Raw genomic sequence first — 25,824 nt, forward strand, 5'->3', positions numbered from 1 at the left:
TGATGAATCAGGAGATTGGGATTGACATATATACACTGATGTGTATAAAACTGATGACTAATAAGGACCTGCTGTATAAAAAATAAAATTCAAAAAAAAATAAAGAAAATCATGAAGAAATGCAGAACACAAAATTTTCTGCAATAAAAAAGGGTAGATAAAAAAAGTAAAATTTCACATCCTTTAAGCATAAAACACTATGATTTTTATTATTCAAATTGATGCCACAGGGAAAATAAGCTCTAGTTCCAGGTATAAAAACATAAAGATCAACAACTACAACAGCAAAAATGCAAGTTCTATAAAGTATATAAGGACACAGAGGAAAGAGAATGACAAACGGCTTGGGGAGAATAATTTGATAGTTCTTTCCCTTGTGGCTTTTTTTCCTCTAATACCAAAAATCGATGCTACAAATACTTTAGTATTTACTTTAGTAAAGCTTATGGGCCAGTTTAATTAAGACTTCTGAAAAGTGCTGTAGGTATGTAATGTTTAATTGCCTAAGACAATTTGTGAGGATCTAAAAGCTCACTATGTTGAATAAGGATGTGATATTTGGGGGCCAATTCAATGCTTATCTGTTTACCTATGTAATATATTTTTTTTCAAATCAGGAAAAATTCAAATTCAGAATTAGAAAAAAAAATCTATTACTCAAAATAAAGACAATTCACCCAGTTAGAAGCCTCTAAAACTCTGAAAAAAAGATCTTGTAAATACAACTCATTTTACCTTCATGCTCTTCAAATTCTGCTTGAATTTTAGTGAACAGGGCTTCCAGTTTCTTTTGTTGGGCTTCTGCATATTTTGTTGCTTCCTTTTCTTCTTCTCTTTCATTGCGAAATATGTATAATCCAGATGATGTCTTCTCCATCCACTGTAATAATGTGTCAAACAGAAATACAGGGTAGGGAGCAATCATTCAAATTAATTGTCTCTAAAGAAAGAAATACAGAGTAAGTTTCAAGAATACATCATACCTGTATAGGGTATGCTCTTTGAATAATTATGTCAACACAACCAACATTTCCTCCATCGCTGAAAAGTGATGACAAGGGAAGAGGAAAAGGTCTAGGATTGGAAAAGAATCCGAGTTTGGCATACCAGCAAGCAGGCCGAGTACTGTTAGCAGAAATCTGGACAAATTAATAAATTGATTTATAAGTTAAATATATACCTGTATTCAATTCTATTTCAGATTTTATAATAATTTTCCTGCTTTTACGGCTGACACCAAATCACCTCATTGTGAAATTTCAGAGTGATGGAGACAATCTTAAAAACGTCTTAGGAACAGATCACATAGTAAAGGACTGGGAATAAGACCAGCACTGAACTTAACAGAAACTATACCAGAAGCAAGAAGGTGATAGAGGAAATGTCTTCAAAATTCTGAAAGAATTATAGTATTTCAACCTCAAATTCTATATTCAGCCAATCTTGTAATAAGATAAAAAAAAAAACTGCATGTTTCCTTTCTCAAGAAGCCTCTGGCAGTTGTGTGCCCTTAAAGCTAGGGAATACATCTAGAAAGGTATGGAATTCAGAGTATAGGGCTTTCTAACTCAGAAAGAGGTGAAAATAATTTCAAGAATAACTGTGCAGCATACATAGAAGATAACCAGTTCAGAACTGAGCAGGAACATGGAGAGATCCAAGGAATCTCCAAGAAAAAGAAATGGAACTGATAAAGGTATTTTAACATAGTGAGACAATTTTTATATGGCTCCTGTGTGGGAATGAGTTGGTAATAAGGATAAAGAAAATTTAAGAAAGACAAGACAGTTAATAACTCCAGGGAAAGCAGTAAGTTGTAAAGAAAGGAAATGTAATCATGGTATACTGTATGCTGAGTTGCAAAAAATATTTTTCATAGTCACTATAACATAAACATTGAATACTGACTTCACTCCTCATCTTTCATAGCAGGAAGCTAACAGTTAATGTCTAAACTGAAGGTGAAAAGAAGACCTAACAGTATAAGCAAAAGAAACAGCCAAAGGGATTGGAAGTGGCTGCCTTTGGGGAGCATGAAGGGGGGTTAGGCAGGGTTGCATCAGTGACTGCTTTTGTGTGTGGGGGGCTATATACCTTATTTTACTTGAGTTTTGAAATTATGCACATATACTGATTTGATAAAAACAAAACAAAAATTGAAAGCCAGTGCAACTTTGATATTCTAAGCAACATAAAACAAAAGCCTGTTTCAGCTTGACTAAAAGCAACCCAAGTTAATGACAAATTATCTCTTTAACTTAAAAATGATTGATTTATTAAAATGCTTTCCTGAATTACAGTGATCCAGAATACAACAGAAGTAAATTCTTTACAAGATTACCTCAAAAGTGAATCTGAATGTGCAACATTAGCAGTCATTTCTGATAGCAATATTACAGACTATTCAACATAACAAAGTCCTGTTATCTAGGTTTAAATCTACATACAGATGAAAGGTGTACTTTAGTATTCTATATACAAGAATCACTGAAATCTAATGTTCTAATCATACTGGAACAGAGATTTGGCCAAGTAATCACGGTGGAAGCAGAGCAATACTGTGAGGACAACATGAGGGCCATAGGTACCAAAATCAAACATCCGGTGCAAATTTACTCCTGCTCTTTAACTGCAACTGCATTATTTCAGCTCAGTAAATATCTCTGGCTTTCCAAAAACACAAATATTTAACTATCTGAGAAATATGCCACTTAAACTAATAACAGTATCAGTACATTTTCAAGAAACGAAGCATCCTTAATAGGCATAAGTAAATTTTAAAATTTAAATGGAAACTCTCTCTAGAATTTAACTGAATCAGTGACTGATTTTTACCAAGTGTACATTAATTTAATTTACCTTTAACATAAGAGATTCTGGGGCTTCAAGAGGCGTACAGGCATCAGGAGAGCCCACCAGCTCTGCTCCGTGAATTATGATCTTCTGACCCACAGTTAGTCTACTGTTCTTTAAGAGAGCTAAGAGGGGAGGATCCACCTGGGCCTTAATAGCATACCATCCATCTGTAAGTTCGACAACGGCCACTTTTGTGGTATCCATACTATTAGTTTTACTGCTGGAAGTTTCAGATATATTTGTGCTTAATGAAATTATTTCAGAAACACAGAGAACAAGCGTTTTTGCAGCTGTGTCATCCCTTTCCGTTATCTTTTTTATAGCTGATCTTCTGCTTCTATCAATTTCCATATCATACCTAAAAGGAAAAAAAGAATTATTTTAGAAATTGTGGGTCTAGAATTTCATTGTAAAAAAAAGTCACCGAATAATTGAGAATAAAAATTAAATACCTTTATTGAATACTGAGACTGAAGAGAATTTAAAATTTGGTAGCTGGTAATATATTAAGTTTTATACTGCTAAAATATGAATTAAATATTAAAACCCCCAAAATGCAAAAATGCTTTACTAGCAATCCCTGAAGAGCCGATCAAATTAGTAATTCATATTCTTCTCATGTGCCAAGAGGTTAAGGAGAGGGTGGGAGAAGAGGGAAGCATAGGGTGTATGAATGTGTGACTGCTCTTAAGTGGGGGCTGGAGGGTGACAAGAGAACTGCGCTATACAACTGAACAGCAGTGTGGGATGGCAGCTGTCACCAACAACTGACTCTGATGTGCAAGTCACAGACAGCACAGAAGTCTGACCCATACAATATATGATTACATAATATAGAGCTTTAAACTTGCCTGTATTTGAGTTGAAGAAGTACCCTTTCTGGGCTTAGGCATCTATTAGCAAATTCTTTAGGAAAGGCAAATTCCATAGCTGCCAGTTTCCATATAATCCATCTATAATGATTATAGACCCAAACTCTAGAAATAAGCTTTGGATCCACACCTGGGGTGTCACACAGGGCTCTGAACAAATAAAGGTAGAAGAAATAATAAAAACCAGGTAAGATGATACTGAATTCAATAACCCCAGCTATTCTTTGCACAAAAACTAAATTGTACAAGATCATTCAATAAGTTGTTATGAGTTAACGTCATAAGTATTATAATTTTAGAAAATGACATGTATCAAAATATGCTAATAAAAATTTCACTTAACATGTTAGTCAATACAATTATTTCAACTGGAAAATGAGATCCTGACTGTAAAATAATTATATTTTAGATTATATATTTCTTATCAAAGAGATTGTTTTTAGAAATCACCTAAGAACTTCCTTCTCTAGTCCTGGTTCTCTTCTTGAGCCCTTTCTGCTCAAATCTACAACTTGAGCCCTTTCTGCTCAAATCTACAACTCCTCCTCCTTTCCCATTCTCACTCTCAGCACTACATAAACAGAAGTAATTAAAAGAGAACTTCCATAAGCTTCCACCCTCCTACTTACCAGCCACCAGCATCAGTGCCCTTACACATTGCCTTCTTACTCTATTTAAAAAACTGTATACCTCTCCTCACCTAACTCTCTCTTACCCCCTTTTTCCAGCTTTATCTTCAAAGTATTTATCACTTTTTAATACATTATACCATTTACTTATTCCCTTTTAAAATTTTCTTTCCCTGTCCCAAACTAGAATATATGATTTATTAGGGCAGAGATTTTTTTGTCTTGCTATCCCTAGTACCCAAGATAGTATCGGACACATAGTAGGTTCTCAATAAATATTTGCTGAATGATCAAAAACACAGCTTGAGCCTCAACAACGCAGTTTGAACCATGCCCACCTGATTACAGAGTAATCACTCAACCTCTACACTATGCAGTCTACCTAATACAATTAAGTGATACAGCTGTTACTTTTCCAACTAGAATCAACAGCTGATATTTGTTATGTGGGACAAGTACCAAGATGTAAATAACATTCGTGTTTTAAAATACTCCAAAAACATAACAAAAATTTAAGGAAAAAAATATTTTAACACTTTTCTCAAAACTATAAACTTTAGAAAGATATACCGAGATCTCAAAAATAAGGGCACAGGAGAAAGGTTTCCTATCTCTTGTCATTGGCATGAGGTAATACCTCCCTGATAGCAAACATTTAAAATTATGTTTGTATAAACACTAGAATCCTAAGAGGATATATGGTTCCTAAACTGTTGATTTTTTAGGGCACTGGAGTTTTCTAGTCACTTGGTATTACTGATATTTAAGTATTTCTGTTTAACTTTATTTTTTATATTTTATATTTACTTATGAAATACACAATGAAAGAGAATATCCACACAAGTATACACATGTGTGTGGGTTTACGATAAGGCCAACTCACACTTAACTTTTCTTATCAGTTTTTATTTTATAAAAGCTATAATGTCCTAATTTAAGAAAAACCAATTCACTAAATCCTAAGACAAACCAAAATTCACTTTTCAAAAGATTTCAACAGAATATCAAGTGAACCACATGTACTTAAAATGATTCAATGTATAAACTTTTGATTTCTAGCCAAATTTTTAAGTTCAGGAGAGATAAGGAAAGATAAAAAGGGACTTGTGAGGAAAAGAGAGATGATGGAACATACAAAAGTTAGTTAATACAAAATTTCTTTTTGCAGAGAGTACCTATAAAATTCTTCTTTTCCAGCCATTCCATCATTGGAGGGTATGAGCCATCCACCATCAGCCAACTGTATTCCCTTTCCAGCCCATAAACTTTCCTTACCAAAATAATCCTGAGTGTGAAACTGAAAAGACTCTGCATTTTTGCTGTTAATTTTTACACAATGTTTAGAAACACCGTACCTATATAGCTGCACAAAATAAATGATAGAAAAATTTGATAATGAGTAAGAAACATCAAACAAAAGAATGTTTCACAGAAAAAAAAAATTATAATACACCCAAACTGAATCTACCCAAAGTTTTTCATTTAAATATGAAAATATTCACTATAAAAATATGTAACTTACTTACTAGGAGCCAAAAAATTTTTACATAATATAAATGACCTATACATTCAAGAGTCTGCTGCACCTTTCCCATTCCTCTTATGTACATGCCTCCTGCTACATCTGCCATAGGAAGTCGTTGTGGGGATAAAAAAGTAATTTAATGTTTAAGAAAACCTCTTAAGTTAAAAAACTCAGAAGAGGCCCAGACTCTCACCTCTCCATTGCTCCAAATTCCAACTAGATAGTACTGGCTTAATAAGAATCCTTTTAAAAATGTAAATGGCTCTTAGCAGGTTCAGGGTTATGAGTCATTCACACTTTAAATTCAATGAGACTACTTTAACACCCAGCTGAGAGCACTTATAGTAATAAAATGAATACATTTTGAAGTCGAAAGAGAAATTGTAATTTTGAAGCACTGATCACTTTAGGATAAGACAGCAGAGGAGAAGGAGGTTGCCACTGCAGGCTGATTAAGAAGCAAGATGATTTTACTCATCCATTTCTGCATCAATTTGTTTTCTTTAAACAATTTGAAGATGCCAGTTAATGAAATAAAGTTACACATTGCTATAAAAGCTATTAATTAGCATTACAGACAAAAGCATACCTGTTTATGAGAACATGCAGTGGGGACTCGGCCTTCTACTGCTACTTTCAGAGAGATTCTAGGCATAGTGGATGTTTTTGCAAGATACAGACTACCTGGCTGTGGAAAAATACGTTGCCTTTGTTTCTTTTTAATTCGCATATCCTGTATATCTCTGGCAGTCTGAAGATTTGTAATTAAATCTATTAAAGAATAAATAATTAACAAAAAGTAAAATTGAATATAAAATTTAAAAGCACAACCCTTGTTTTATAAAATGATATATATCAATTTGCTCTAACTTTAAATCTTAAGGGATGAAAAAAAGCTTCTACTTGATAAACGTTTCTAAAAGAACAGAAATAGAGTATTTTTATTTCGAATTTGGAAGAAAATTAGTAGCCTGATAAAAATCATAATCCAATAATAGCTGTCCTAGACTGCATGTCTAATAGCTTTTTTTTTTTTTTTAAGAAGAATGTCTACAGTTAGCTACCTTTGAAAGAAAACATTAGAGTAATTTAAACTTAATCTTTGGACAGAAATATCTAAAGCAATACAAAAGGTTTTGAAATTAGTAATCATCATAAAAGGGGCAAAAATCCGCAAGGTGTTATTTAACATAAGAAATATATATATCTGAAAGGCAAAAATACGTCAACACAAATTTTCACACAATACCTAAAGGTTCTTCTTCACCCTTTGTGAAAAGCATAGTTGTTGTTTGATGAATTTCACTGTCATTAACATTATTTTCATGATCACCAGAGCCATGTTCATCTATGTTTTTTTGTTTTTGTTTGTTTTCCTCGAAATTAGTATTCCTGTTAACACACTGTTCATCTCTGTGAACATGTGATTTAGTTTTAAAAGGTGGGACAAAGACTTTCATTGGTTTGCCTGTAGTTATCGAGTGTCTCCTTTTTTCATTTCTTGGGGCAGGAACCTTACAAAGTGGCTGCCCTGAAACTGATAAACTGCTTGAAGACTTTTCCAAGGTCGGGTGTTCAGAAAAATGAGATTTAGATAGAAATTCTTGACCAGATGCAGTGAAATTTGGATTCTGCATTTCTCGCCTTTCCGTACTTGTGCTACAATGGGGAGAAAATATTTAAGCTTGATTATTTACCAGTAAATGTACATATATATATATATATATATATATATATAAAAATGTTTTGGAATATGTATTTTTTTTCGTAGACCCTCAATTGCTACATGGCAATCCTATTCTGGTAACCGTTCTGCATTTCATCATGGTTGCCCTCCAAAACAATACCACACTCTCCAAGTCTGTAACTATCTCTCACACACTGACTCCCAGCCTTTGACTTTACCACCTACAAACATGAGAGAAGAGAATCTGTCAAACCTGGATTCCCCCGTCTGTCTCTTCCAGGTCTATCACAGCTCCTCACTTACCTCCTTCGCCAGACATCTGTCTACCCGTCCTCTTCTCATGGTAACCTCTTCACCTGTATTCTTGACCCCATCTAGTATCCCAGTCTCCTCGGGAGCCCCACTCTTGCAATGATTATTCCATCTCCTTCCTTTCTCTATCATCTGTTACACCTTTTTCATTCAGAAAGCCTTGCCCACTCTTGACTTTTTTCTCAACCTTATCTCCCTTTCAAGCGGATACTGTTACGTACCCCTCATGGCCAACCTTCCTCCATAGGTAATCTAAACTAGCTATTTTCACTTCCTCACTTTCCACTCTCTGAACTCTCATTTTCCCCACTATTCTATAGAAACTTTTCTCAATAAAGTTGCTAATGACCTCCCAATACCAAAATTAAAAAAAGCTTCATGTGTGAACTCATTCTGCTTGACCTCTAACAGTTTTCACAACTTGTTCCTTTTTAAAATTCTCACCGCGAATATTTACACCACGATTGTCCCTCTTTTTCTTTCTTTCCTTTTTTTTTTTAACTGTTCTTTTCCTCTTTCTCTTAAAAATCTTCCTGCCTCCAAAGTTGGATTTCTTCCCTAGACACTTCCCCTGGGTGATATGAGTCACTTACATTGCTTAAATTACCATCTAACAATAAAAATATCAATCTGTATCTTTATGCCCGACATTCCCCAGGTGTTATTCCTATACTTTGAACTGCATCTAGTACCAGACATCCCTATCTTGATGTTCCACACTCATCTCAAACTAAGCATGTCCCAAACTAAATGTTCCACACTCATCTCAAACTAAGCATGTCCCAAACTAAACTAAGCATGTACACCTTCCCTAGCGTACATGTTCTTCCTCGATATTTTGTTGAAAACCCCATACTTCCTTTTACCCAACCCTATGCCCATGGAACTTGAAGTTACCCTACAACTTATTTAGTTATCCATTCATCTATCCAGCAAATATTTAATGTGTTCCTACTACTTGCCAGGCAGTGTTCTGGCTGGGGGATATAGTGACAAATGAAACAAAATCATAGAGTCTACATTCTAGTGGGGGGGAACAGACAAACAAGTAAATATGTCAATTGGTATTATATATGCTATGGAGAAAATTAAAGCATGGTAAGGGGGACAGGAAGTGTGTCCAGCAGAAATAAATAAATGATATTTTATATAGGCTGGTAAGGAAAACATTATTGACAAGGTGATATTTATACAGAGACCTAAAGGAAGTGAGAGGGAAAGCCATGAAGAGATTTGGGAGAAGACTGCTACAGGCAGAGTAGACATCACGTACTGGGCTAGACACAAGTATGCCTGGAGCAGAGTAGGCAAGGGGAAAGTTAGCAGGTGAGACTGGAAAGGTAGCAAAAAGGCCAGATCACAAAGAACCTGCATACCATGGTAAGGACTTCTGGCTTGTACTATGAGATGGGAAGTCATGGAACAGTTTTTGAGTCCAGAAATGACATAATCTGCCTTATATTTAAAAGGATCCCTCTGGCTTCTTTGCTGAAAATTCACTGTGTATTGGGAGGTGGGGGGAGGCAAAGTAGGAAGCAGGAAGACCAGTTCTGTTGAAATAATGTAGACAGTTTTATGGTGACTTGAACCAGGTGTTAAGGGTGGAAATGGTGAGAAGTGATTGGATTTGGGGTATATTTTGAAAGCAGAGTTGTTAGACTTTTACATTTATAGGAAAACAAGTAACGGGAAAGAATATCAGCTTTGGAGATGTTACATTTAAGATATCTGTAAGTCACCCAAATAAAAATGTCAAGTAGGTACCTGAATGAATAAATATGTTGTTCAGGGAAGAAATCTGGGCTAAAGATATTAATTTTGGAGCTGTCACCAAATAGATGGTATACAGAGTCATGAGAGTGGATGAGATACTAGGGAGGAAGGGCAGGAAGAGAAGCCATCTGGAGCTGAACCATGGGGGTATTTAACATTTAGCAGTTAGGGGAAGAATTAGCAAAGGAGAGTAAGAAAGAACAGCCAGTGGGATAGGAGGAGACGTAAGACAGATGTCCCAGAAGCCAGAGTAAAGAAAATGGTAACTGGTAATCTTGATGAGGGGTAGTGGGTAGTGATGAAAGACTGGGATGGGCTCAGGAGAGAAAGGGAAGAGATGAAGTAGAGAAAGTGAGTTGAGACAATTCTCATGAGATGTGCTTTAAGTGGGGCATAGAAATGGACTGGTGGGATAAGAGGAGTCAAGAAAGGCTTTTCTTTTCAAGATGGGAGATTTATAGCAACTACCTACACTGATGGGACTAATCCAGTAAGGTGGAAAAATGATCAGTGCAGGAGAGAGAGGGGACAATGGCTGGACTGGTTTTCTTGAATAGACCTAGATGAGATCAAGTGCACAGGAATGAATAAACCTGTGTACTCCAAAACTTACTTTCACTGATTTTTCACTCCAATGTTTTTAAAATGAAAAATATTGTGAAAATGAGGAGTTTGCTTTGCAAGTTATGATCAAGACCTCTATTTGAATCCACATGGAGATATTTTGCCACTCTCAGTTAATGACTCTCTGGCCAAATCTTGAATCTGTCTTCCACTCACTCTCTACCACATGTATTAACTAAACTAAGGCCTTTACTTCCTTACTAATCTCCTTGCAACATTTTCTCTCTGGTCTGTTTCTAAAACACGAATCTGGTTACGTCGCGTCTCTTCTTAAACTTCCAAAGACAAAGTATCGCCTATCCAGGTTTCGACTTGTCAGAAATGACATACAGGAGGCTTCCTTCTTGGTCCTACTCTCCCCATTTCTTTGTGTTTCTTCATCCTCAGCCCACCCCCAGCCTGCCAAATCCCATGATGAAAGTCACACAACTCCTTACTGTTTCCAGGTTTGGAATGCCCTCTTTAACCAGCATTCTTTACATTCCATCTAAAGTACTTTTCCTATTAAGCTTTGGTCACATAATTAAGCTGCCAATTTTTCTATGCTCTCACATCACTTTATTATATTCATTTTAGTATTTATAGCACAATAATTCTTTTCATGCCTGGCTCCAAGACAAGCAATCTGACTTGGACTTACATATCTTTTCATCTATCAACACAGTATAAATTAGATACTTTGAAAAGGTGCTTAATACCTGTTTGTTAAATGCATAAAACTATTTTCCCATCATATGAGTAAATTAAGGTAATATGTAGATAAGTAAGCATTTACTTTATTTTTAATATTACAACCTACTTTTGAAAGTGAAAATTTTAAAAATCACCTGGATTTCTACATTCAAAACATGTATATTAGTAGCCTGCTGAAAAATATATTCCAGAATACAGTTCGATGACTTTTTCAACAATGTCACAAGTAGTTATTTTTGAAAAGATAACATTAATGCAATTTAAACCATATGTTTGGGCTTAAAAATTTACCATTAGAAAAGATTTTACAACTGCTGTCTACAATTTGAGATGCTTCTGTGATATTCACATCCATTATCTATAAGTGACACCTCAGTAACTGCTTCTTCTGGGCTTTTTTCTATTGAAAGGCCACCATGGAGAATGAAGATTTAGCTCCCACAAGACTACTTCCACTTTACCAAACACTCTTTCTCTCTCTCCTTTCCTCATCTTCTCAAGTTATGTATTCGATTCTGTCAATATTTCACATTTATATTATGACTAAATACTTTTTACAGCTAAGTGTGTTATATTAGTAAAAAGTATATGTGGTATTAATATGTAGTACATTCTCATTGTACTTCCTATCTTTACAACTTTTGCTTTCCATCGGGTTATTATTTTTTTTAAACTCTGCTGCTTTTCTATGTACCTATCATTCATTCACACCCAAACTCTCAGCTTTATACATATAATTCTCTTTTCATTCTGCTCCTTGAATAGTGTGTCTTCTAAGTTATTTTCATTAGTTTGATTTTTGGTTATTTCATTTTTGGTTTTTGTGATGTTCGGTAATCTTTGGTTGTCTGTTCATATTTAAGCATCGGGGATCACAGAGCTGTCTGGAAGCCTTTGGTACACCGTTACTGATTGTAAGCAACACTGTAGATTAACTGGAAGCTTCTAATAGTGAAAACTTAGCTACCAGCATTCTGGAAGCTGAGTGGGGGAAGAAGACCTGGGGAGGAGAGCCCCCCAACATTCAGTGTGCACACATTAACCTGATCCCCTTGCCGTCAGTATATTACTCCTGCCTTCCACTGTGCCTAGTGTGTTCAATAAAGAAACCCTGTATTGTACCCTCCCTGGACAGTTAACCTCTAGTCTTTTGTTAGAGTGCATAAGAGGTAGTGCCCAGCTTCACGGAGTGAAGGAGGGGATTTGACGGCATCTTAAATAGATTTTCAACCTATATACCCTTATTTTGGCTCCTTCTTCACCACCCAATTACTTTTTCTTTCTTTTTTTTCTTATTTATTTTTGGCTGTGTTGGGTCTTTGCTGCTGTGTGCGGGCTTTCTCTAGCTGTGGCGAGCAGGGGCTACTCTTCATTGCAGTGCACAGGCTTCTCATTGTAGTGACTTCTATTGTTGCGGAGCATGGGCTCTAGGAGCGCAGGCTTCAGTAGTTGTAGCTTGCGGGCTCTAGAGTGCAGGCTCGGTAGTTGTGGCGCATGGGCATAGCTGTTCCACGCCATGTAGGATCTTCCCAGACCAGGGCTCAAACCCATGTCCCCTGCACTGGCAGGCGGATTCTTAACCACTGTGCCACGAGGGAAGTCCCTCACCACCCAATTCTGAAGATTCACCAGTTCCTGAGCTTCTGAGGCTTCTTTAGTGTAAAATGGTTGGTTCTCTCCTCTCCCCACTACCACTTTCAAATCAGTTTTCTCCTGTATGTATGCTTTGAACAATGTAGTCACTGTGGTCTCTCCTCTCCCATTCTCCCTGTCTTTGGGGAGGGGACGTGTGTGTGTGTGTATGTATGAATTCCTTCATGGTTGTTTTGGTAAAAATCTGAGAGGCAATTAAAGTAGGTGAGTATGCTCAATTCCCCATCTTTACCAAGAAGTTTCTTAATACATTAAAATACTTCAGATTCTGCTTTAATCTTTTTCTGGTAGGCAAACTCTCCCAGGGCTTTATTCTACCAAAATGGTCTGGGTACCTGTCTAGGTTTAGCCACACAGCTGTAATTCTGGGATCTCCCCCTTCTGTATAATCCTGATGATTCCCTTTACTTTCTCCTATGTTGAATTCCTGTTTCTTAAATCCTATATCTTCCTCCTTCTGATTTATGGACTTTAGTTAGCTCCCTGAGAAAAGTGTGTGGGAGACAAACCTTTTGATACTTTACATCTGAAAAATGTTTATCCTCACACTTAATTGATATTTTGGTCAGTGGTAGAATTCTAGGTTGAAAATCATTTTCTTTCAGAATTTTAAAGGCATTGCTCTGTAATCTATAATCTTCTAGCTTCCGCTGTTAATGATGAGAGGACTCATACCATTATGACTCTGGAAACTTCATTTGAAACCTGATTTTCTAAAATTTCACAAGGATATACTTTAGTATAGGTCATCTTTATTCATGTGCTTACTCAAAGGGTCCTTTTAATCAAGGAAACTCATGTCCTTCAGTACTGATAAAATATCTTAAATTATTTCTTTGAAAACTTGTATTTCTCCTCTGTTAACTTCTTTCTCAAAGTCCAAATCTTCAGATGTTAGAGCCACAGGACTTTTAAAATTATCTTTCATTCTTTTTTCATCTCCTCTCCTTTTTTGCACTATATTCTGGGAGTTTTCATAACTTTTATCTTCTATTTCTTCTACTGAGTTAATTTATTTGTGCCATCATATTTTTAATTTCCAAGAGCTCTTCTTATAGCAACTTGTTCCTATTTTACAGATGCAATATGTTCTCTTTCCTGAAAATATTAGTACTTTTTTTGAAGTTTTCTTCTTGTTGCATGGTGTATTTCCTCTAAGTTCCTTCTCTGTCCTTTGGTTGGTTTTTGTACTTTGGATACTATCTTTCCCAGAGGCTTTCTTCCAATGACTAGTGATCCTTGATTATCTATTCTCATTTAAGTGTGAAGCACTGAAGAGCTGACTGGAAGCTGTGTGCTGGTGGGCTTGTCAGTTGTTGGCTTCACTGTCTGATGATCTGGTATGCAGTTTAACTTAAGTAACCACAACTGTCAGTATTTTTAGTCTTTTCTATTCCTGTTACCCACAGAAACAATCGTCTCGTCTTCCGCCTAGAGGCCTGGCTGCCAGCATTTGGGAGGCAAGTGTGGGAAGGAGGCTAGGGAGTCTCACTACTCGACATCCAGATTTTTACTTTATCTCTCTTTTCAGAATCTTCCCTCAACCCCATCCCCAATTTAGAATCCCTCCAATTCATCTTCTCCAGAGAATGACCTTCTGGTCTTTTGACAGAAGAGGGATAATTGCCTGCCTGCAGTGGGGGAGGGAATGTAGATGTCTCTTAAACAGATTTTCAACTAATCTTCCTATTTTCTACCTCACCTTCAGAATTATATGTTGCTGCCAATTTGAGTCTTTCTCAGGTTCTTTAGGGGAAACTGAGTAGCTTCTCTGCTTGCTCTAATGTCAGGTTTTAGCTTTCTATGTCTTTCTAAATCATTTATGATTTTTAGCTTCTAAAATTTTGTTGTTTCTTCTGAAACAACACTGTACTTACAGATTTATACATTTAAAAAAAATTCTCTTAGTAACTAATAGGGTTTTGAGAGGGAGGAGAGCTAAAAGCATATTTTCAACATATGCCATCTTTAATTTTTCTTTCGCTTCCACTAATATAATTGAGATATAATATATGCCACCTTTATTAATTGGTTTTGAGTAATTTCCTTAACCTCTCTCAACCTCAGTACCTTATCCACAAAATTGCAATAAAATCTGTTTTTCTACTTTACAAAGTTATTAAAAATGACATAATAATATGCACAGCACTATAAAGTACTACCAAAGTACAGAATTATTTAATCCTGATGCAGGCTTTCAAAAAGGGGAAGTGTTAATGTCTGTACTGTATGTTAGAGCCAGCATTTCTAGAAATATTTATTTAAAAAACCCACATTTTTTCTATACTATATTAGTAGAATTAAAAAAAAAAAAATTAAACATGTCTTACCAAGAGGGTCCACAGGTAACTGGCTCTAAAGAAATGTGATGCATAAACAATCTTCTATCTTTCATTGTGCCTAGAAAAATATTATTTTACATTATGTATTAATGAAATGCCTTTTACATTATGTATTAATGAAAATCTAACGGGAGATTTTATTTCCTATGTTCATTACACATTATTGTAAATATTTACACAAAAATGTGAGAAAATTATACATTTAAAATTTTTCAATGCATATAATGAATGCTTAGTTAATAACCATGAAAAATTTGATTCACAAATTGATAATGATGAATACCAAATAACTCACAGTGCAAACATATATAAGAAATCAGTATAAATTTAGTCAGCTGATGTTAATCATAACTCAAATGTGTTAGTGAATTGCCAATGCAAATATAAAATTTAAAAGTTTTATGAAGGTTGACAAGCTAAACTGTAGATATTATTCATTCTCAGCAGGTAACTTGTACTTCTTAAATCTTCAAAACTAGTCCATTAGTAGGGACGGGATTGGTTGAATAAACCAGAATACACTGATACAGCCACATGATCAAGTACTATACAACCACAAGAAAGAACGAGGAAGATCTCTTGATACTCATTAAGGCATGATCTTCAGATAAATTCTAAAGTAAACAACAAACAAAGAAGGTACAAAACCATATGCATACTGATACCTTTTGAGTAAGAAAGAAAGGTAATGAGAACATATATACACATACTTACTTATTTTCACAAAAAGAAACCCTAAAAGGACAGACCAAAAACCATTTAAAATAGTTATCAAGATAGTGAGCAAGAAGTGAGGAAGGTGGTGAACAGTGTAGAGGAGATGGCGATGGAAATCAGGCTTCTCCAAGTAAACCTTTCTGTAGTTTTGATGAATGAACTATGTAAACATTCTATTTATTCAAATATAAAATTAAAAAAGAAAAAGCAAACCCTAAAATTGAAAACTAACGAATCTAACCTAATTATTAAATTGTTAACCACAAACAAAATAATTATCTTGAGTGGCATTTGAACACAGAACTTTGACTACACATTCTTATTAACATAGTATTAAGAATAGTATATATTCTTAGGACAAAAACTGCAAAGAATTCTTAAATTTCCCTTAGTAGTTTTATTATTGGTATTTATTAACACTGGTATTGTAAACTTGAAGCTATTATACATATACTGTAAGACAGTGATTCTCAAAGTGATCCATGGAACCCTGGGTGGGAGGAACCCACAACCCTTAAAGGGGATCCAAGCTGTCAAACTATCGTAATAATCATCATATAATAAGAAGAAGAAGGAGAAGAAGAAGTTGAAAAAGGAAAAGGAGGAGGAGGAGAAGAAATTATATATATCTTTCTCACTGTGTTGACATTAGCACTGCTGGTATGTCCTGCTGCATACTTTAGTGCAATAATTGTCTTGAGGAAATGCACTTTATGTGAACTGCACTAATCATTTTTGTCCCAGAGAATTCCATTTTTACTTGAAAGAATAACCAACAAATTACAATCTTTCAGACTTGGGTATGCAGCAGATATTTCTTCAAAAATGAATGAAATGAGCTTATCACTACAAAAAAACAAGTGAGAGTATTTGCTGCCAAACAAACTGAATTGTAAAATTCAAACTTTTAAACAAAATGACAATTTTGGAACGCTTGTATCTGGCTGTTGGCTTGACAATTTCCCAATACTAAATTTTCAGATTAGATCAGTGGTGACATTAACAAAAGTAATTGTTTAAGATTGTATAATACAATGTGTCAACGTTTGGAAGAGCTGCATAACTCTGAACTAATATTTTCAAACTGACCAATGCACAATATTTAATATTTATAAATATCAAAATTTCTCAGTTTTAATGTTGAATATGGTAAATATAAATAGATATAATCCACACAACCAAACGCTCTTTGGGATCCTCAGTAATTTTTAAGAATATAAAGAGATCCTGAGATCAGAAAGTTTGAGAACCATGGCTGGAAGATAAAGCAAATAAGTAAATATGTTAATGTTATTAGAAACCAAGAATGCAGCATTAATAAAAAATACACCAGCAGTTATGAGCATAGTTAGCATTCAAATTTTGTTTTTTAAAAAATATTAACCACTGGAAGGATCTTTGTAGATTCTAAGGATTCTAGAACTGGGGCAGGGAATTACAACGACTCCCTAAGAAATCTTTTTGTGAAAATAAAAAGCAAGAAAGTGTTCAAAGGTTAATTAAAGCATATTAAAAAAAAATCTCTTAGGAAATACTTGAAGAGGTTTCCACTTTCAAATTTGAAATGATTTGAGCAACAAAAAATGTTTTCTTTTGTAAAGAAATACATTACTTATAATGTGTTCTTTTAAACTTTATATATACATTATAAATAAAAATCTAAGAAATCAGTTTTACTCAACTAAGAAAAAAATTCCTTTACTACCATTAGTAGTGATTACTACACCAACTACTGTTTACTCTGAAAATGGGTAAGTAAAGGGAAAGAAGTCAATATTTACCCTGCCTTTTTAGGAGGAACTATAGAGTTCATCCCCAGTTGTTAAGGGAAAGCTCTTCCTGGCTGAAGAATCCCATCTAATAAATGTATACGAAATAACATAATTTGAAAGTCACTGTTTTTCAATTAAATAACTGATTCATGTAAATATTATGAAATCAGCGAGATTCTAGAACCTGAGCTTAAAGTATTTTACTAAGTTCTTACTAAATTCTTACAGCTTTTTATTTTAAAAGTCATTATTTTGTTATCATTTCACATTTCTCAATTATGGAGAACCTCCACATTATACTAGGTATTATGAAGGAAAAGCTCACATAACAAAACAAGGCAAGATGTAAGCTTTAACAAACCACACTGTAAAGGCGTGCCCAATTACCTACATACCCAAAGAAAAATAACTTAAAGAATACTAAGTATAGTAACTATAGAAAAAGATATGGATAAAAAGCAAATTTTACCATCTGGAGTGCTTTTTGAAGCCTTTAAGTATTTTCCTTGATTTTCTATTATCCTGTCAAATTCATTCAACAAGTTTCTTTTGATTGGGGGTTCTCCTAAAAGGAAATTTCCATACATGTTTTTAAAACAAATAATATCAAATTTTTTTTTAAAAAAGCCTATAGTCCATTTTTTTAAAACTAAAGTACTGACTCTTACAATATGCTAACTAAAAAATACATAATTATAATTTAAATAGTGAAAATTCTGTTTTGAAAGAGAAAATTAATTTTTCAACATCAATTTAATTTCTATTATTTTTGACCATTTAAAATACCACTATTTAATAGGGTCCAGGGATAAACAGGTGTTACCAGATATCACAGATAAGCTATTTTTTAATAAACTGCCACTTAGTAACCCTAGGTTTACTGGCAATAAGGACAAACAAAATTTCTTCAAGTAAACTTTTTTTTTTTTTTTGCATTACACTCAAGAAGGAATTTATTATATAGGTCCTTGAATTAGAGTCAGTGAGTAGGAAAAAAGATTTTAAATTACCAAAATTACATTCAAGTATTACCAAAAGTAATATGTACTTCTTTTTTATTTATTTATTTATTTTTTGCGATACACGGGCCTCTCACTGTTGTGGCCTCTCCCGTTGCGGAGCCCAGGCTCCAGACGCGCAGGCTCAGCGGCCATGGCTCACAGGCCCAGCCGCTCCGCGGCATGTGGGATCTTCCTGGACCAGGGCACGAACCCATGTCCCCTGCATCAGCAGGCGGACTCTCAACCACTGTGCCACCAGGGAAGCCAATATGCACTTCTTATTTAAAAACTCTACAAAGGCTGAGAGTAAACTTAAACCATAATTTGTTATGCATTTCCATGTCATCCTGAGATAATGTGTTAACAGATACTTTGCTCTTTGATGCTTTTTTAAAAGTATAAATCAAGTTTTATTGGAAACCTGAATTGCATACAGAGTCAAGGTGGAGATAAACCACAAAGCCACAGGCTATTAGGAATTGACGTTTTATTAAAGAAAGCAAACTTGGATTTAATAAATAAAAATGTCCATGCAAGTCTTTATCAAGTGTTAGATTATAAAGTGACTTAATTGCTTGACAAGAACCTGTACTATTCAAGTAACCAGAAGCTGATTAAACTATATATATTGATATCTAACAGAAGTGAGGGAAATGAAACAGTGATGTTGTTGAGAACATTTAGTAGAAGTCTGAGTTGTTTTTATTCCTAAGCATAAGGCCAACCCACTTTAGTACACACATGAACAAAACGGGGTCCTATAAATAAAGCCATTATTTTCCATGAAAGAATTATGAATATCGTTAAGCATGTGCACCTTAGAATTTTGCACTAGAGAACATCAACAGTTTAAGGTAAGTATTATAAACTTACTACTTTGCCCATAACATAAACTTGGTAAAGAATGTGACCTGGATAAGACTTGATTAAGCAAGTCTGTATCCACCAGGATGACTTAAGGGCAAAATGCACCAAGTGGAAGAATGAACTCACTGGCTTCAGTGTCTTTCTCTGTAATGTGAAGGGACTGGACAAGAAAAGTTGTGGTAACTCAACTACTCTACCAGTCTAGAGTTTTTAAACAGTAGCTAAGTATTTAAGATCATCCACTTAAAAGTTGGAGAGTTAGTTTTTATTTACTTTAATTGTAACTAATCAACAGATTCAATTATTTAAGATTACTCCTAGACAGAGATACTAACAGAAAAAAAAAAAATCAAACATCCAATTAACCTAATAATTGAACTAAGTTGTTACACTGCATTTAAAAGAGAAATTAGAACATACTCCAAATGGCATTAAGACCAGAATACTATTTGCTAATGGTAACTGATTTTAGAACACTTCCTGGATGAAAAAAAAAAAAAAAAAGCTAAGCAACACCTATAATTAGAAACAAACTTTTAAAGTTCTTAAGACCCAGAGTCTGAACCTCTGCGCTCTCTCTCCCTCTCTATGTATATGTATGTAAACAGGACTCAGCCAATGACTTCTTGGTACACAGACTCAGTGATATCACGAGTGAAATTGCATTCTCCCAAACTACACATAAAAGTCTGAAAAAAATATATTCAGTGTATAATATCCTAATTGCTACAACCTAGCATATCAGAATTATTAAGGATTTAATTTAAAAAGTGATTGGGAAACCAACAGGAAATAACAGACACTTACCAACTGTGACAAGTGCATCTCCTCTTCTTTTTCCAATTCCTGAATTTATCAAAACCGTTTCCTTGTTTTTTTGGCATGTAAAATGAGAGTGTTTGGCGTGGCTTAGAAGCTCAGAATCTGTCAGCTCATCATCTTCCATAAAGGCTTTGGCAATCTCTACTGCTTCTGTTTCAAAATACTTTTCTGGATCTTTGGAGTTAGGAGAACAAACTTCTGTATTTGTTTTCATAGGAAAATCAGGAAAAGTTTCAGTTCTCCCAATTTCCATTTTTATATTTTTAGGTAAAGCTTGTTCTTTACCCAAAAGACGAATGTTATCAATGTGTGATACATTGGTTCCTGACATCAACTGTTGTTTGTCTTGCTTAAACTGAGAGAGATATGGAGAAGCTTTAATAGCATGATTATTTTCTGAAGAACCACTTTCAATGTTATAGTTGTTTGATAATTTAAACTCTTTATTATAGGCTTTTCCCATTTTGGAGCTTACAGAGTGTTCTGAGGTTCTCTTATCAATACAAGAAAGAGTAAGCATCCTTGATACATCTTGTCTAGATGGAGGTGAATGCTGAAGACTACATGCAGTTCCAATTAAATCAAATTCCTCGAACATTCCCGTAACTTTGCAAAAGGCACTCTCAGAAACTGGAACCTGTTTTCCACTTGCTGTACTAAATCCAGAGAAAGCAGATGACAGTAAATTTTGGGGGGTATGTATCACAGTATTTCCTCCTCTTGCAAACTTGTCTGAATGTTCTTCATTACTTTTAAATGATACTTTGGGAAAGAGTTGCTTAGCACTATCTTCTGTCTTAGAAAATACCTGTCTTGCCTTTTGTAAGGCAGCATCTGATACTTGTACAGATTTTCCACTTGCTGTGCTAAAAATCCCACAAACGTTTAGAGAAGAGACGGACTTGGGACATTTTCCCGTGTTAAATTTACACTTATCAGAAGTTTTCAAATTAATATGACAAAGTGGTGTTTTAGAAACTTTCTCCAATCCAGATATACTTTGGTCATGTTGTAAAAGGTGTTCACTTTGAATGTCAGGAAAAACCTCGTGTGAATGCATACTATGTTCTTCACTATCTGGAGAGTTAGGAAAAATAATATCCTCTGAATCACCCAATGCCTTATGAGAATGTGTCACAATTTTTGTTCGGCCAGTGCCTGATTCACCCTCAGTGTTTTGCTTAGTTACCTTCCTGCAGTTGTCTGTAAACCTCTCTCTCACTTTTGTTTCATGAGAAACAAAGGCTATTTTATCACTTGCTATACTGAGTGCAGGTTGCTCTGTCTCAAAATTATTTGAATCAGATATGGCCACTTCAACAGCTGTGTTTGTATTTTTGCATGGTGAAGAGTCAGTGACAAGTTTCTGAACACAACTATCTTTGTCTACAGCTTGTGGGTTTATGTTTGCTTCTCTTACAGTGGATATTACTTCAGAAAAACTAGTGTTTTTTCTATCTTTGACATTCCTCACTACTGACTCAATATCAGAATTATGACTTTTATTTTTTGAAAGATACTCTGACTTATTAAATAACTCATTGGAATGAGAAAAATCAGAATGATATGAATAGCTGTTAGACATGCTGTTACTTAAGGAAGTTGAATCTTGTTTTTCAGAGAGATTTTTGTCATTTTCAGTTATGATACTGTTTGAACTATTTCCACATGAAGGATTTCCTACACAATCTCCAGGATATTCCTTTAAACATATAACCTTGGCAGAATTTATTTTTTCTAGTTGATTATTCAATTCTCCTTCTCTAATCCATTTTTTGGCTTCAAATAGTGAAGCCTGACTCACAGAAATTTTTCTACCACGTCCTGTGTAAAAGGCTAAAGCTGAATTTTCAATGGCTGAACAAGTGGACTGATCTGTATAACAAGTTATAGGACTTTTTGTTTCTTCTTCTATATTTTCATGTACTTTAACTTTCGGAGAGATACTATTTGATATCTTGAGATTTTCACTTTGTCTGTATAAATGATCACTTAAGAGCCTGGGTGGCATGCCTGTCTCCTTAGAAACAAGCTTTTTCTCCTCTAGAGAATACTGCATTTCTTCATGCTTTGGGGCAGTTACTTCAACTGTCTCACATGCTAATTCAAGCCCTTCTTTACATAGCTCTCTGTCCTTTAGAGTCTTTGCCCCTTGATGGCTGAAATTAGTGATTTCACTATTATTTTGCTTTTTTTCATCAAAAAGATTTTTCACTTTGTCCAAAGATTCCTTCGCAATTTTTACTTTTTTCCCACTAGCTGTATGAAAACCCAACATGGTTGGTTCTATGATCTTTTTGATTTCACATTCAGGTCTCTGCTGGAGAGTCAGTACTTGATTTTTAATACCAACTGGGTCGCCTCCTTTCAATATTTTGTTTTTGACCATATCTGTTTCCTCATGACTTGAAATGTCTATTTTATTGATATTTATGCCAGAAAGTAATTCAGAATTTGAGGAATCTGAAAAGTTATTCAGTTCTTCTGCAGATTTTTCATCAAAGAAATTTACAACTTTATTTAAAGACCCTTTAGAGACTCTGATGTTTTTCCCACTTGCAGTCTGAAAGGACAAATCAAAAACATCAAAATCTTTTATATTTTGCCTCATCTTGTTAGCGGTCGACTCTTTTTTATTTGACATATTAACATTAAATGTTTCTTCAGCTTTCACAACTTCCAAACAAGTTAAATCTGACAAACCTTTAATTTGAATGTTTCCCTCCTTCATAAACTGGCTAGATAATTTTAGATGTATGTTTTGTTGATCAATACATGGCAAGCCATTTTCATCTTTATGAATATAAACTGTATCATTTTTACTTGAAGCATTGCCATCAGATTCTAAGTTACAAACAAAACCAGTACATTTGTTATCTTCATTTTCAGTATTTCTCCTGCAGTCTTCAGTATATTCTTTGACAAAAATGCCACTAGTCATTTCAATGTTATTTTGTAGCGTTAGTTGGCATTCATTATTTTTCTCACTTAAATTTTTATCATTGCTGTAATTTTCTACCTTAAACATCGAAACATCAGAATCATTACACTGACTTGAAGAGAAACTTCCCGGATCTACTTCTGCAGGAGTTTCCTCACTAACATTCTCAATGTCACTGAACAGTTTCATGGCTTTCTGCAATGATTCACTAGAAACATTCAGTTTTGCGCCACGAGCAGAATAAAAGCCCCTAAACTCCACTTCATTTTTATCTGTTAAATAACCAGAAGCACTTTTGTTACAGTTTGTTGTTGAGAAGCAAGCCAACTTTTGCTTACCTCCAACTATACCTTTACATTTCTTGCTGCTACCCACCTGACTGAGAGATGGGGCATTAATTGTGAGATGAAGATCAACATCTTTCCATTCCTCAGAAGTGGTATCCAAGACAGTTATCTGGTTTTCAGGCATTTCAAATGGATTACTTTGTAACATGTGGCTTGGTTTTCTAAACTGTGTAAATTCAAACTGACTTCCTGATTCTTCCAATATAGTAGAAAGTTCTGTAATTTCTGCCTTTTGGCTAGGTGTTAAATTATGGTTTGAGTTAAAGTCTCGCTTTAAAGATAAAACTAGAGGAATTGTGTGACTATTTCCACTATCAGAAACAACTGCACTACTCTGCATATACCCAGATACAGTATTAACTGACTGTGAATCAAGTTCATGAGGTCTGCTTTCTTTCTTCTGATTTTCTAATGATACGGTATTTACAATTTCAACACAGGCTAAGCTAGTAGGATAATGTTCTTCAATATCTTTGAAGAGCATTTTACTTTTCTTAGTGTTGTGTTCAGAGAGCTTTATTTCTTTATTAGAAGCTGTTCTGAAGCCACTTCCAAAATTGTGACTTGAAATCGAATCTGAGAGTCCTGCCCATTTGTCCATGCAATCATTATTTCTGTTTGATTTCATATCTATATCCAACGAGACATCTGACTTTGAATCTTGACCTAGAGTCATTTTTGGTGGTTGCTTTACATTATTTCTATTCTTCTCTGCAAGATCACAGACTACATCTGATGAACCAAAATCTTTTGTAATCGACACTTTGGCTGCTTGTCCGTCATCTATGTCTGTACATGCTACTATGGCAGAGTTCTTGGGAACAGGTTCTCTTAAACAACTGAGGTCTGCCTCATGAACTTCCTTAATGTTTCCTAAAACAGGAATATTCCTTTCAGTAGTTGTTTGAAAGACAAAATTATTCTCTTTGTCTGGGAAAAGTTCTTCAGAGTTTGGAGGGACAGTTATTTTTGAAATTAAAGTAGTTTCTTCTTGGTCTTTTTGGATTACTGCGAGATTTGTATTTTGGTTGAATTGTACCTTCATAGAAGGTGATGCTTCTGTTATGTATTTCTCAGGTGACAACAGCTCAGCTTTTTTAGAATTTTCATTTACAACACATGTTTCTTGATTCTTTTCCATGGAAATACTTTTGGTTAATTCAAAACCAGCTTCACAATTCTCAGATTTTATTTTCTCTGACATTTTATATGATTCTTTTCCTCTAGAAATCACAACTGGATTTGACAGAAGATCCTTGGAGCTAGGAGTTAAAATGGTGGTATTATCATGGCCATGTAAAAAGCTTTCCTGGGATTGGAAGAGAATATCATTACATTCCTCTGAATGTGGCAATGCAGGGTGAAATACTGCAGGCAATACTTTTTCCTTTATATCTGAAACTCTCTGGCTTTTTGGATCATCTTCACAGTGCTTTTCCTGCAAGCATGACACATAACCAGTTTCTGTGGTTATAAATGACTGCAGTTTTTCCTTATTAATTTTTGCTTCTTTATAATCAAGATCCTGAGATACTGTTTTATTATTATTAGAACTGCTTTCATTATTAGAACATTTTCTCATAATTGTCCCAAAAGAGCTGGTTACAGACAAAGCCGGTTCTTCAGAATCATTCTGTAAACAGTTTTTTTTAACAGAAGAATGCAATAAACCTAAGCATAAAGACACAAAGTGACAAGATGAAATTGCAGTTCCATCAATCACATTCACTAAATATTTTCCACTAAGTTAAAAAGGTAGTGTCTAAAACAAGAATTACATGAAAAGCAAGAAGTGAATGTCAGGTTTAAAAGAATTCTAAATATTCTCTATTTTGAATTTATTACATTTCCCAACTAAAGATATATAGGACCTAGGTTTTTTTAATAGTATTTATCAACTCAATTAAAATTAGTAAGTAGTTCAAGAAAGCAGCTAGCTGCCATAAGTAAAACTCAAAGTAATTTTATTGGAAAATAAAATTAGAAAAAATTCTTTGCTAATATTGATGTAATAGGAGTTAGAAAAGCAAGGCAAAGAAAAGGAATTAGAAAACTAACCATTTCCTTTGGTTAATTCAGTCTTTCACGTTGAAAAAAAAAAAAAAACAAACCCAAAATGAACTTTTTAAAAAAGGTTCTTCACATGAAAGGCCTGAAATATTACCCAATGTCAGGCAAATGGGTTAAACTGCTCTGTTTCATTAATTTTATTAACCCTCTGAATTTCCTACTAACAAGTCAAAATTGTTAATCTCATTTCATTTAATCACTAACCACTACTACATATTAGCTCTTTCATTGGTTTTATCTCTGGTATATACAACATCAAACATTTTTCTCTGGAAATTAACCTAAATCTCAAAGTGTTCTCTACTCCAGTTCCACCAAACC

General features: G+C 34.6%; 1 protein-coding gene across 1 annotated transcript in view; it reads right to left on the bottom strand.

Moving 5' to 3' along the window:
• The window catches only part of BRCA2 (BRCA2 DNA repair associated), a 55,112-nt gene that overhangs the window by 16,044 nt on the left and 13,244 nt on the right, over positions 1-25,824 (bottom strand). The window contains exons 10-19 of the mRNA XM_029209784.1: positions 20,131-25,104; positions 17,925-18,020; positions 14,955-15,024; positions 7,132-7,541; positions 6,472-6,653; positions 5,533-5,720; positions 3,708-3,878; positions 2,860-3,214; positions 984-1,139; positions 736-880 (exon numbers count right to left, since the gene is read on the bottom strand). Of these exons, the coding sequence (XP_029065617.1) occupies positions 736-880; positions 984-1,139; positions 2,860-3,214; positions 3,708-3,878; positions 5,533-5,720; positions 6,472-6,653; positions 7,132-7,541; positions 14,955-15,024; positions 17,925-18,020; positions 20,131-25,104 (6,747 nt within the window). The remainder of the gene's footprint in view (positions 1-735; positions 881-983; positions 1,140-2,859; positions 3,215-3,707; positions 3,879-5,532; positions 5,721-6,471; positions 6,654-7,131; positions 7,542-14,954; positions 15,025-17,924; positions 18,021-20,130; positions 25,105-25,824) is intronic.

This window comes from Monodon monoceros, unplaced genomic scaffold (assembly GCF_005190385.1).
Source record: "Monodon monoceros isolate NGI ecotype Baffin Bay Population unplaced genomic scaffold, NGI_Narwhal_1 Super_Scaffold_8, whole genome shotgun sequence".
In the NCBI taxonomy this organism is placed as follows: Eukaryota; Metazoa; Chordata; class Mammalia; order Artiodactyla; family Monodontidae; genus Monodon; species Monodon monoceros.